General features: G+C 34.5%; 1 protein-coding gene across 2 annotated transcripts in view; it reads right to left on the bottom strand.

Moving 5' to 3' along the window:
• The window catches only part of LOC128172887 (multidrug resistance-associated protein 1-like), a 47,595-nt gene extending 33,343 nt beyond the window's left edge, over positions 1-14,252 (bottom strand). Inside the window, exons 1-5 of one of the 2 annotated variants that reach the window (XM_052838598.1) lie at positions 13,532-14,252; positions 12,812-12,988; positions 10,526-10,660; positions 10,254-10,382; positions 4,900-5,016 (exon numbers count right to left, since the gene is read on the bottom strand). In XM_052838598.1, the coding sequence (XP_052694558.1) occupies positions 4,900-5,016; positions 10,254-10,382; positions 10,526-10,660; positions 12,812-12,988; positions 13,532-13,582 (609 nt within the window). In that variant the 5' untranslated portion in view covers positions 13,583-14,252. The remainder of the gene's footprint in view (positions 1-4,899; positions 5,017-10,253; positions 10,383-10,525; positions 10,661-12,811; positions 12,989-13,531) is intronic. The other variant, XM_052838599.1, reaches the window with a different exon arrangement.
• Between the last annotated feature and the right edge of the window lie 594 nt (positions 14,253-14,846).

Here is a 14,846-nt window from a genome sequence, read left to right as displayed (position 1 = left end):
TTGCATGGATAAATCAGAAACGATATCATAAATACATGTAAATTTTCATTGAAAATTGTTCATTCTCTCTCTGTTCATCAAAGGAATACGGGAAATAACTCTAACTCATTGCATTTAATATGAAAAATCCCGAGAGTTCCGAATGTCAACATGGTGTGTAAATTCGATGCGAGTAAAAAAGTTGGTGAAAAAGTGTTGAATTCTTCATTAATATGAATTATATTATTAGATGGAAGGGCCAGATGAAAAAATAAAAAATTCTTATTTGTTCGGACAAATAAGTTATTTGTTCGGACGAATTACGATTTGTTCGGACGAATAAGCTATTTGTTCGGACGAATTACGATTTGTTCGGACGAATTAGGATTTGTTCGGACGAATAAGTTATTTGTTCGGACGAATTAGGATTTGTTCGGACAAATTAGATATTTGTTCGGACAAATAAATTATTTGTTCGGACGAATTAGGATTTGTTCGGACGAATAACGATTTGTTCGGACGAATAAGTTATTTGTTCGGACGAATTACGATTTTTTCGGACGAATTAGATATTTGTTCGGACGAATTAGGATTTGTTCGGACAAATAAGTTATTTGTTCGGACGATTTAGGATTTGTTCGGACGAATTATGATTTGTTCGGACGAATTAGCTATTTGTTCGGACAAATAACTTATTTGTTCGGACGAATTAGGATTTGTTCGGACGAATTAGGATTTGTTCGGACGAATAACGATTTGTTCGGACGAATAAGTTATTTGTTCGGACGAATTACGATTTGTTCGGACGAATTAGATATTTGTTCGGACGAATTAGGATTTGTTCGGACAAATAAGTTATTTGTTCGGACGATTTAGGATTTGTTCGGACGAATTTTGATTTGTTCGGACGAATTAGCTATTTGTTCGGACAAATAACTTATTTGTTCGGACGAATTAGGATTTGTTCGGACGAATTAGGATTTGTTCGGACGAATTAGGATTTGTTCGGACGATTAAGTTATTAATAGTGGTACATGTATGAGAGAGAACGAGAGAGAGAGAGAGAGAGAGAGAGAGAGAGAGAGAGAGGGAGAGAGTCATAATCATGGATACATAAATGTGAAAAGTCTAATCAGTTTACATGATCATGTGCGGATCCAGAAAAATTTACCGGGGTAGTGGTGGTGGTGGTGGTGGTTGGGGGGGGGGGTCTGATAGATAGTTTTGTTTGCGGGGTGGGGGTGCAAGGCCCCCCGACCACCCCGGCTCTAGATCCGCGTATAGATGTATGCCAACTGTGGGCAGCGCAGGTTTTTTCTTTGCTAACTGTAAGTTTTATTTCGCGCAATGCCAGAAGAAATGATTCCACTAGCCATAATTATATGATTCCGCAGGTGGATTTCGATTGTCGATGTTTATATTGAAAATGTAGTCATTCTCCTGTTTACTTGGGACACTGGACATACGAAATTATCTTTCGCCTTAACTTTATACATATACATGTATACGATCAAAATTAACTGATATGCTTCGTGGAATTGTAATAATCGCACAATTACTTAAGTGACTTATAAAACAAACTAGTTTTTACTTATACTTTATAATATAAAGTCAGCAAAATATCCCAACATCCTAACTATAATGCAAAAAAGTAATAAAAATAGAATTTAATGATAAAAATACTTATTGTCTGTCAAATAGACCTCTGATGACGTATTTGCATGTTAAAATTATCATATGGCTTTGTAAAGTTTTCCTATGTTTGGAATCTGAGGAGCACAAATAAAAACATTATATCAATAATCATAACTGATTGAATAATCATAACTGATTGAATCAAGTTATGGGGAAAATTAAAATAATTAGACGATTTAAGGTGAAATAAAAGCTTACAAAACAATTGATAATTTTATAAAATATTTTCAAAAGGTTGGATCTCATTTTTCTTAACTATTATTGAAAAATATTGTTTATGAATCATACTATCGTAAACATCTGACGCCTATTTTCATCGGTCGAATGCGGCATCCAGGCTATTCATAGATTAAAAACTCCATATGATGACGACTAACTTTGATTTTGTATCGACGATTTTTGATGCTATGTCTGATTTTAAAAATGAAATAGATTCAAAGTTGACTAATGAGACAACCATTAAGGTTAACATTAGTTTTAGACTATCGAAAACCCATGGCACCATGATAATATAACTCCCATCCTTTAGATAGATAGAGTTTGAAAATTAAGCTTGACAGCACAATATTGCATACATGTCAGATAGTATACATGTAACACCTATATCTATATTATAAGCAATTTATCATTTGAAGGAAAGGGGTGGCTTGACCCCCCCCCCCCCCCCCCCATTTCATCTACATCATTACCAGAGCAGATACATGTAGTCTAAATATACATGCAGTCTTTATATTATAAAGTATAAGTAAAAACTAGTTTGTTTTATAAGTCACTTAAGTAATTGTGCGATTATTACAATTCCACGAAGCATATCAGTTAACTTTGATCGTATACATGTATATGTATAAAGTTAAGGCGAAAGATAATTTCGTATGTCCAGTGTCCCAAGTAAACAGGAGAATGACTGCATTTTCAATATAAACATCGACAATCGAAATCCACCTGCGGAATCATATAATTATGCCTAGTGGAATCATTTCTTCTGGCATTGCGCGAAATAAAACTTATAGTTAGCAAAGAAAAAACCTGCGCTGCCTACAGTTGGCATACATCTATACGCGGATCTAGAGCCGGGGTGGTCGGGGGGCCTTGCACCCCCACCCCGCAAACAAAACTATCTATCAGACCCCCCCCCCCAACCACCACCACCACCACTACCCCGGTAAATTTTTCTGGATCCGCGCATGATCATGTAAACTGATTTAACTTTTCATATTTATGTATCCATGATTATGACATCTCTCTCTCTCTCTCTCTCTCTCTCTCTCTCTCTCTCTCTCTCTCTCTCTCTCTCTCTCTCGTTCTCTCTCATACATGTACCACTATTAATAACTTATTCGTCCGAACAAATCCTAATTCGTCCGAACAAATCCTAATTCGTCCGAACAAATAAGTTATTTGTCCGAACAAATAGCTAATTCGTCCGAACAAATCATAATTCGTCCGAACAAATCCTAAATCGTCCGAACAAATAACTTATTTGTCCGAACAAATCCTAATTCGTCCGAACAAATCCTAATTCGTCCGAACAAATATCTAATTCGTCCGAACAAATTGTAATTCGTCCGAACAAATAACTTATTCGTCCGAACAAATCGTTATTCGTCCGAACAAATCCTAATTCGTCCGAGCAAATAACTTATTTGTCCGAACAAATATCTAATTGGTCCGAACAAATCCTAATTCGTCCGAACAAATAACTTATTCGTCCGAACAAATCCTAATTCGTCCGAACAAATCGTAATTTGTCCGAACAAATAACTTATTCGTCCGAACAAATCGTAATTCGTCCGAACAAATAACTTATTTGTCCGAACAAATAAGAATTTTTTATTTTTTCATCTGGCCCTTCCACGCCGCCGTAATTTACAGCCTAAAACAGGTTTTTAATAAAAAAAAAATTAACTGTTATTTTCAATGCAGCTTCATTGAATTAATTGTTCCAAAATTGTTTCGGAGCTATTCTGCAATGTTGCTACATTACGGTTATATTGCAATGTCAACCCGTGCACGCACGGGTCAAAGTCTAGTTGAAATAAAATAAAAACCTTCTTTATTTAAATAAGCCACACATGATTGGTCTGTGTGTAACAATTGGTTGGGACACGAAAGTTATATTCACCATTATCATAAACCAATAGGCTACCAACCATAAGTAATTGTTTCTGTCTGTGACAGTTAACATATCAAATTTAGTTATGTTTGCTATATTTATCTTGACAACATTGAAATCAAGAAAACTTGTTTTTTATAACCTAGCAACGATCACTTGTGATTGGTCTGTTTGTAACAGAGGAAACATGAAAGTTATAGTTATTATCAAAAACAACAAGCTGCAACCAATACTGTTTGTAACAGTTAAAGAACGAAAGTTGGTTTGAACATAACGAAATTTAATCTTACATGATTGTTTACATTGAAACGACGAAAATCTTCCACTAAACCAACAATTGACTAAAGAGGCTAAATGGTAAAATAATTACCATAACGTTGGTTTGTCTGCCAGTACAAATCAGTAGTACCTTAACATTTTCATTATGATGATATTTTGCCATAATATGTTACAGTTAAACCGCAAAAAAGTCAGAAATTGTACAGTTTCTTTTATAAAAACATCAATTACATTGTTACATTAATTTTTTTTGATAGTTTTGAATTCTTTGAATTACAAAACTTTAATGTAACAACATCATTAAAACATCCAAAACAATCATCAAATACACAATGGTGCTGATATCAAAGATGATGAAAAAGAGAAATGAAAAGGATTCGAAAACACGGGTCAAACTTGTTACAAAGATGAGTATGCTGATGAAATAGACTCTGGTGCTGGTGCTGAAACATTGATGATTGAGAACATGCTACCACATTTGATTATGTTGATGATGATGATGATGAAATGAAAGATAATGGTGAAAATGATGATTGCTGGTATAAAAAAAAAGCTATAAGATATTGATGTCAGAAATGATGTTTGTAATATAAAAGATACGGATAAATATTCCAGTATTGATGCGTAACCAATGACACTGTTGAAAATGATGCAGATGATGATATGTGTGCATGTAAGATTAACGCTGATTTAACTGATGATGATGATGATGATGATGATGATGATGACGACGACGACGAGGGTGATGATGACGAGGGTGATGATGATGATGACGACGAGGGTGATGATGACGAGGGTGATGATTATAAAGATGGTCGATGAGCATTACTTACCTTTCCTATAAAGGTATAAGATGGACGGGAAGGTTTGTCGGCAAAAGAGTAAAGTATCAACTGTATCAGAACGACTGCGTAGTAAGCGTAGTACAGGATACTCGTCACACAACCCGCCTGTAAAACAAAATGACTGCATAGTAAGCGTAGTACAGGATACTCGTCACACAACCCGCCTGTAAAACAAAATGACTGCATAGTAAGCGTAGTACAGGATACTCGTCACACAACCCGCCTGTAAAACAAAATGACTGCATAGTAAGCGTAGTACAGGATACTCGTCACACAACCCGCCTGTAAAACAAAATGACTGCATAGTAAGCGTAGTACAGGATACTCGTCACACAACCCGCCTGTAAAACAAAATGACTGCATAGTAAGCGTAGTACAGGATACTCGTCACACAACCCGCCTGTAAAACAAAATGACTGCATAGTAAGCGTAGTACAGGATACTCGTCACATAACCCGCCTGTAAAACAAAATGACTGCATAGTAAGCGTAGTACAGGATACTCGTCACACAACCCGCCTGTAAAACAAAATGACTGCATAGTAAGCGTAGTACAGGATACTCGTCACACAACCCGCCTGTAAAACAAAATGACTGCATAGTAAGCGTAGTACAGGATACTCGTCACACAACCCGCCTGTAAAACAAAATGACTGCATAGTAAGCGTAGTGTCACGTCTTGCTTTTTGTCCTTAATAACGTGATCTGAATTCACTATAAATTTGGGGAAATTTAACTTTAATTTGAACACTCGCTTGCTGTGATGAACTAAATTTAACTCGCTGATGTAATTTCTTATTGGTGTCAGCTCTACTGACGTTGTTATATGTTGAACACAATCTGTCGTGGCTGCAATCCAAATAAGAAAAATGATGATAAAATATGAATACAAGTTTATTGAATGGAGCGTCGCATGGAAGTGCTATAAACAACAGTCACCAGTTACAAAAGTTTAAGTTCATTTACGTATAATATTTTAAAACTCTGGTGACCGTAACAGAGGTATAAACAAGATGTAATAAAAATATAACCTCTGTATTATTAATTAACAATATGAAAAATAATAAAATCCAATGTAAACAATATAAAGAATATAAACAAAGACTTAACGTCGAGGAAATTCGAACTAAAACTTGACAACGCGTATGTGAATTAGAACCAAAAGCGATTACAAAGATCTTAAACGATGAATGATTTGAAAGCCTTTATGGTATAATTTTATCTAATTTAACTGTCAATATTTACTGAGAACTTACAATTTGATCTAAACATGATTCCCGTATTTTGTTTCCCGAACTAACTTTAAATTACCTCCTTTTACTAAAGAGTCTCTTTAACTTAGAAATGGCGCTAAATTCAAATTCTAATTTACCACGCATCAATGCAACAAACAAAAGTATTTCATTTACTTGTCTATTCTACGACTATCAAAAATAAAACTATTTACTAAAAAAAATACATGTGTTAACGGCAAAACTTAGACGGATGAAAAAGCAATTATTCTGTCTCCTAGCCGATAGGTTAATAATGAATTATTTCATAAACGACAAAGCTCAAATTTAGAAACTTATTCCTTTAAAATCATAACTTATTTAAATACCAAAATTAAAAAATAAACGTTTAAGCAAATTATTAATTTCTTAAAATCAAACTTTTATGAACTTTGAAACAATAGAAAATAAAATAGAGAGCAACATACCTGCAATCCAAATAAGAAAAATGATGATAAAATATGAATACAAGTTTATTGAATGGAGCGTCGCATGGAAGTGACCGAGTTAGGCCAAATTTCCAGCGACGTCCCCACGCGCTTGGATTGCAGGTCATTGACCAATCAAAATTCAGTATTAGATGATCGGAAATATCAAAAGTGTGAAAATTTACCATTTTAAGAAAAAACCTATTAGTGATAAATCACGTGACCCGTACAGTTTATCCGTTTAATTGACATAACTCAGCGCAGCTGTACATAGCCGTGGGTCATTTGCAAAAAGAAAAAAAGTACAATAAAAATGAAACTTGATTACGTAATTGATTAAGCCTATTTCGGACTAGGCCGGATATCAAAGACTGATAAGTAAACTATTTACACACAATACAATGGATGGTCCATTAAGTGGACATGCTAGGGATTACTCAATTTACACCTTCTTACATTTTGTAAAAAAAACTATTTACCAAATAAACAACACAATGTCCAGAGGAATTGCTGTCATGTGTTTGAACATTTGACATTTGAATGAATAAAAGAGAAATTGACAATGAACTGTTAAAATTCAGTAAACAAGTTATCTAATTCTTTAAATATTGCATATTCGTTCATGTAGTGAAAAGTTAAAAATATAAAGATAATGATACAATTTCTAATGAATCTTTTCCGTTAAATCTATCTGTCCTTCCACAAATTCATTTAAAAATTAAATTTGTTGTTATGACTATTTTCCTCCCTACTTCGATTACTTTCGACCTCGAAAGCTCAAATTTAGAAAAAAAAATTGAGGGTGTAACCTTTGAGGACAAAAATCATGAAATAAAATATATACAGATGCTACAAAAGGAGACCAACAACAAAATATCAAAATTGAACATGAAAGGTATGAACATATCATTGATGAATATCTAATATAATAGAGGATATATCTTTTGAAACAATAAATCAATTATGTAGGTGGAGAAATTTGTCCACAAACTACATGAACGAATATGCAATATTTAAAGAATTAGATAACTTGTTTACTGAATTTTAACAGTTCATTGTCAATTTCTCTTTTATTCATTCAAATGTCAAATGTTCAAACACATGACAGCAATTCCTCTGGACATTGTGTTGTTTATTTGGTAAATAGTTTTTTTTACAAAATGTAAGAAGGTGTAAATTGAGTAATCCCTAGCATGTCCACTTAATGGACCATCCATTGTATTGTGTGTAAATAGTTTACTTATCAGTCTTTGATAAGTAAACTATTTACACACAATACAATGGATGGTCCATTAAGTGGACATGCTAGGGATTACTCAATTTACACCTTCTTACATTTTGTAAAAAAAACTATTTACCAAATAAACAACACAATGTCCAGAGGAATTGCTGTCATGTGTTTGAACATTTGACATTTGAATGAATAAAAGAGAAATTGACAATGAACTGTTAAAATTCAGTAAACAAGTTATCTAATTCTTTAAATATTGCATATTCGTTCATGTAGTGAAAAGTTAAAAATATAAAGATAATGATACAATTTCTAATGAATCTTTTCCGTTAAATCTATCTGTCCTTCCACAAATTCATTTAAAAATTAAATTTGTTGTTATGACTATTTTCCTCCCTACTTCGATTACTTTCGACCTCGAAAGCTCAAATTTAGAAACTTATTCCTTTAAAATCATAACTTATTTAAATACCAAAATTAAAAAATAAACGTTTAAGCAAATTATTAATTTCTTAAAATCAAACTTTTATGAACTTTGAAACAATAGAAAATAAAATAGAGAGCAACATACCTGCAATCCAAATAAGAAAAATGATGATAAAATATGAATACAAGTTTATTGAATGGAGCGTCGCATGGAAGTGACCGAGTTAGGCCAAATTTCCAGCGACGTCCCCACGCGCTTGGATTGCAGGTCATTGACCAATCAAAATTCAGTATTAGATGATCGGAAATATCAAAAGTGTGAAAATTTACCATTTTAAGAAAAAACCTATTAGTGATAAATCACGTGACCCGTACAGTTTATCCGTTTAATTGACATAACTCAGCGCAGCTGTACATAGCCGTGGGTCATTTGCAAAAAGAAAAAAAGTACAATAAAAATGAAACTTGATTACGTAATTGATTAAGCCTATTTCGGACTAGGCCGGATATCAAAGACTGATAAGTAAACTATTTACACACAATACAATGGATGGTCCATTAAGTGGACATGCTAGGGATTACTCAATTTACACCTTCTTACATTTTGTAAAAAAAACTATTTACCAAATAAACAACACAATGTCCAGAGGAATTGCTGTCATGTGTTTGAACATTTGACATTTGAATGAATAAAAGAGAAATTGACAATGAACTGTTAAAATTCAGTAAACAAGTTATCTAATTCTTTAAATATTGCATATTCGTTCATGTAGTGAAAAGTTAAAAATATAAAGATAATGATACAATTTCTAATGAATCTTTTCCGTTAAATCTATCAAAATAGTCATAACAACAAATTTAATTTTTAAATGAATTTGTGGAAGGACAGTAGTACAGGATACTCGTCACACAACCCGCCTGTAAAACAAAATGACTGCATAGTAAGCGTAGTACAGGATACTCGTCACACAACCCGCCTGTAAAACAAAATGACTGCGTAGTAAGCGTAGTACAGGATACTCGTCACACAATCCGCCTGTAAAACAAAAACAAAACTCAAACCGGTAACTGACACAACCCGCCTGTAAAACATATAAAAAAAATATTAACTCAAACCGGTAACTGACACAATTCGCCTGTAAAACATATAAAAAATACTAACTCAAACCGGTAACTGACACAATTCGTCTGTAAAACATATAAAAAATATTAACTCAAACCGGTAACTGACACAACCCGCCTGTAAAACAAAAAAATCAGAACTCAAACTGGTAACTGACACAATTCAAAAAATTAAAAGATTAAACTGGTAACTGCATGATTTAACTATCAAACAGAAGAAAAGATTTTATATTGGTGGATATATGCAGAATTTGTAACCTATAAACAAAAATGTTTTAGCATCACAGCTAAAAAGTAGCCACTTTGCTAAAACATGAGAAGTTCCGAGTTTTAACGCGAAAGATGTCCAAAATTGCCGGTGAATAATTTAGATGAATTTCACTATGGGCAGATAGTATAAAACAATTTTTACACAGTTGAAATTGTATTGATAAAATAGAATGTTTATTCGTCGTAATTTAGGGGAAAAAACAGACTGAAATTACAAATAACATACAAATTGGACTGACTGTATCATTTATTTAGATTTGGAAAAAAAATATTGGTCCTCCCAACATTTTGCGCTCAAGTTTTATTGTAATATAATTGAGCCATACTATAACTCCTTGTCTTAGCAACTACCAGATATAACCTTAAATTACAAACACCACAAAAACCACACATTAGACTGTATAGCCCTTTCAAAGGTCTGGGAAAATTCACCGTTTCTTCCACAATCTTTGAATTACATGTAGTCGTTCATTTTATATTTCAAAATTTATTTTTTTGGTATTATCTCATTACAATCGCAACTTCTCGGGCCTTTCCGGCAGTCAGTGTTTTTCCGAGCTCTCTCGGAAAGGCCCGATAAGTTGCGATTAATTACCCTGTATGATATAGATGACTGGAGAGAGACACTACTGCAGGCTAAAAGTAGAATCCAAAACGTGACTAGAATTCCGGACGAGATGACGTGTCTGATTCTCTGGACTTGTGTAATTACAGCTAGATATACCTAGAAACCAAAAAAAATATTTATGATAATTCAAATGAATCATTATATAAAAATCACCAGAATTGGCCAACATAGCATTTTATTTCCAAATGTATACATATATGGTAATAAACGTGACGAGAATCAATTTCACATGTACTTACAAAAATGAACACAAGTGCGCCTGCGCCAATGTAAAACTCTTCCGGAACCGGAAGCTCTGGACGACAGTGATATCCCTGAGTGGAGTTTAGAGCAAGTATGACACTCGTCAGAACAGCGAGAACTACACAGAAGAACTGTAAAAAAAAAAGGGGGGGGGAGATAATTTAGCATCTGTAATAATTTAGTGTAGATTATTTAAGGTGGCATGGGACACCTCCATCTTGTGACGTATTGTTTACCTAAATAAACAATAAAATGAAGTGTAATTATATATAAGTTGTTTCTTTCCCAATATTGTCACCTAACAGAGTAATGCAGTGGATTAGAGGGTTTACTACGAATATATAAGTCAGGAGTTCGAATCACACAGGGGATTTAACATGTTTTACCTCTCCAAATATTTTCTACAGCTATGTTTTGTTAAATATTGTAAAATTTAAACTTTCTTAAGGCCTAACAAAAAAAATTGTGTGTTTAGGGTAACATTGATGAAAAAATTAGGTTAGGTAGGTAGGGATTTTTTTTTATTTTATCATATTTTTTTTGTATGAATCCTAAGAATGTTTGTTTGTTTCATATTTAAAAACGTATTTTTTATTGGAAATAAGATAAAATCACAATCGGATAAAATCAGACATCTATTACACTGTAATAGGCTGTAATACAGTGTTTTCCTCGGAAAATTTTTGAAGCATGGGGGGGGGGGGGGGGGGGGGGAGTTTGTCAGAGTAAGTGTGAGGTGCGGCATTAAAGCGCCTAAGCCGGAGAAATCACTGTGTGTAATAGTATAACCATTTGATGAAACGTACTACATGATATGTACTATAACTGATGCATTTTCATGAAATCTACATCAACAAGTATCATTTCAATTCATAATTATATTTTAATATCTGTGTATATTTAATATACAATTTTTCTGGGTTTTTTCTGGCAAAACTAATAACATTTTTTTTCAAAATCAGTTTTTTAAAAGTTTGGTCCTCACAAGTTTTCACAAAACACAAGAAATATAGATTCACATGGCAGTTCAACATCAGCTTCTGTCCCACTCCTTCTTCTACATGTTATATAGAAGAGATTTTTTTAGGGGGTGTTGAACAAGAAATAGGCAGAACAAGTCCATACAATTACAGCAAACTTGATTCAACTTATTCTGGGCAGTTAATATTTCTTGTTTAAATTGGGGGTCCATATGAAAGTTTCTGTGATATCTTGACACCAGTCCCCTTCCCCGTTTATGTGTATGTACACAGTCAATCATTTTCATAGGCATACAATATACGATGTTTCTAGTCATGTGACATCGCTTCCGTGCATTTCTGCAAATAACTGTAGTTTTTTTCTTTCTTTATTATGTACATTTTTTCAAGTTTCCAATATCCTTGCGGCAAATAAAGAGTTCAAGCATATCGAATCCAAGTTAACTCCATCGAGTGAACATTGTGCTATTTTTAGATTTTGGAAAATCCACAACATTCGATAATGGCGGAGATGTCGAAAAAAGCACATTATATTAAAACAAGAAGTAATCACGTCTCTATTTATGCATTAATCACCAATTAATAAACTCAGTTTTAATATATCTTAATCATAAGCTAAGTCCTTAAACCGTAAACCACGTGTGCCCCCTTGCTGAGATCGATGTCGAAATTAACTGCGCTCACTGCGGGTGCAAGTGTTTTTCCTGAAGTTTGAGCGGAGAAACGACAACTTTATATCTACTAATTACAGTTAAGATGTGTAATAATTGGAAAAAGAATTTTGCTTTGAAATAAACATGCATAGCGGGAAGCATGGCGGCATTGTGTGATGCATGGCGGGGGATCTTCAATGCATGGCGGTACCGCCATGCAAAATCGGCCTGGGGAAATTTTTAAAACACTGTCTAAAAATGGTAGGATCGGGCCATTTTTGTAGGTTAGGTCGGGTTACCCGAAACACACAATTTTTTTTGTTAGGCCTAACCAGTGAAGGTAGTCTAATTATAATGCACTTTAATCCACATTTGTTTCAATAAATGTCTAATAAAACCCTAACATCCAGACACTAACAGTATTTGATTTCACGGCGCTTGATTATTGCTCTTTACTGTGGTTTCATCAATATTCGTTGAATAACAATTTTCGTTGATTTCGTTGTTAAGTTTATCCTTGAAATTAAATATTCATTGGACTGCAATTTCTACTAATATTTTGTATTGATGCGATACTAACCTAGCTAAGGTCAAAATTTCAAACGATAACATATGTAAGTATTTGAACAGTTTCAGACTCACGACTCACACTTTTTATAACACTTCTGGCTCCAAGAGGTAGAGGATACCCAACGTAATTCTTGCATAGACTGGCGATCTGTCCGGGCATACATAGCAGCAGGAACCCACACGGTACCCAAATCAGAACCGTATTCTGGAAACAATCCGGAAAGTTCGGAGCTGATCCAGAAAATATATCACCATTCTATAAAAGACACACACACGATTGCTGTTATATTTCATATGTTTAGGATTTTTTAAAATAATGCACAAAAAGTGTCACCAATGTCCAATGAACTAGTATTCATGTATATGTATTACATGTACATTACTTATATCGTAAATTGCTGTTTATTATTCTGATTCACACGCTCCTATACTAACGGTAATTACAGATCTGCCTTATTATCCATAACATCTTATTTCTAATGATTAACTCTTTTCCATCTAAAGTTCACTTTTTATTACAAGTCCGCCCTTATTTAACTTATACGCAAATCTAAAACATTTTTCAAGTGGCGGGGGGGGGGGGGGGGGGTATCCGGGAGATAATTTTGTTTTCCAAGGGGATGGGGTCATCCAAGGCATATTCTTAGTAGTTTTACTAAGTGAATTAAATAAGTTTCAGTTTACCAGAGGGGTCCGGACCCTCCGACACCCCCCCCCCCCCCCCCATTTCACTCCTCGTCCCCTCTAGATCCGCGCATGTAACTATTTCTATAAATCCGCTCCTCTTTAAACAGCTTACCCAGAGTCCACTGTGGCGACAGGAAGTGTCCAGTGTGTTGTTACCGGTCATCTCGTCACGCTTCGATTTCAACCACTGGAGCGTGAAAGGTTAAAGGTCACTCAAGGGTTACCTGTTGAGCATCAAATTCCATCGTCTGCGATTGTGTTTTTTAACAAAATGTGCATTTAAAAACCCGCTGTCATATAAACAAAATTAAGCCAAGTGTGCATATTCCATCGAAGGGTTTGTCAAATCACAACGTTATTATATATATATATATATCTATTTACACGCATATATACGGTAATGACAAAAACACAGGAAGACACAGCTAGCGTTGCTCAATACACGTGTGGTTTGTTTATAAAAGTCAAAACACTCAATATCGTTTCACTTGTCAAGGTTAATTCCATTCAATGTTTTGAACTAGGTCACTACATATACAAAGCAGAATGCAGTGGCATTCTCGATAAAAATTAAACGTCTCCGATCCACGCTGAAACTGTCCCTTTTTCAGCAGTGCTTGACCAGCGTCAAAAGTCGTCTCCAATGAGTGACCTAGATTTATTCTCCAAGGAATTCATTCACAAACTTTTGATCAAAATCACCGCACACACACAAACACATGTCAACATGTTTACTGTCCACAAAACGCGTACCTGCCCTTCAATACATCAGAATATATGTATGGGTTTTTGGCCTACACCTATATTTAGCACGACGCACGCTTCACATACCCGTGTAGGCAGGACTTTATACATATATAGGGCTTGTCATGCCTAGGTATAGTACTACTGAGGGTATGACATAAGGACAAGCTAAAACCGACCCCAAACCAGCCCCTGATTCATAGATCAATGAATGTATATATTCTGTAGCACGGTCAGCAAAATGATTATGTAAATTCGATCAGGATCCTTCAACATCGTGTAATATAGTGTTTGCGCATCCTAATGTATTGAGAGAGAGAGAGAGAGAGAGAGAGAGAGAGAGAGAGAGAGAGAGAGAGAGAGAGAGAGAGAGAGAGAGGGGGGGGGGAGAGAGAGAGAGAGAACTTACATCTAACTTAATAGATCCGCATCTAAAATTTAGAAAATTGGATCTTCATGCGGTACCAAAATAGCTTACATATATAGTTTCAATTTATTAGATTTATCCTATTCATACAGCTTAATTAATTCATTCATTAAAAAATAGAATGACATTATGCATTTCATCACCAAATACTGTTACTCCAGTAGCTACTTGTCCTCTTTCTCGGAGGGTGGATTCAAGGTTAGTGCCTTTTCCAGGTGAGTTCACATATCTTATTTTAATCAACGCTTAAAAGTAT

This window comes from Crassostrea angulata, chromosome 2 (assembly GCF_025612915.1).
Source record: "Crassostrea angulata isolate pt1a10 chromosome 2, ASM2561291v2, whole genome shotgun sequence".
Taxonomy (NCBI): domain Eukaryota; kingdom Metazoa; phylum Mollusca; class Bivalvia; order Ostreida; family Ostreidae; genus Magallana; species Magallana angulata.
Note: the sequence above shows the minus strand (reverse complement) of the source record. Positions and strands in the feature narration are given on the sequence as shown.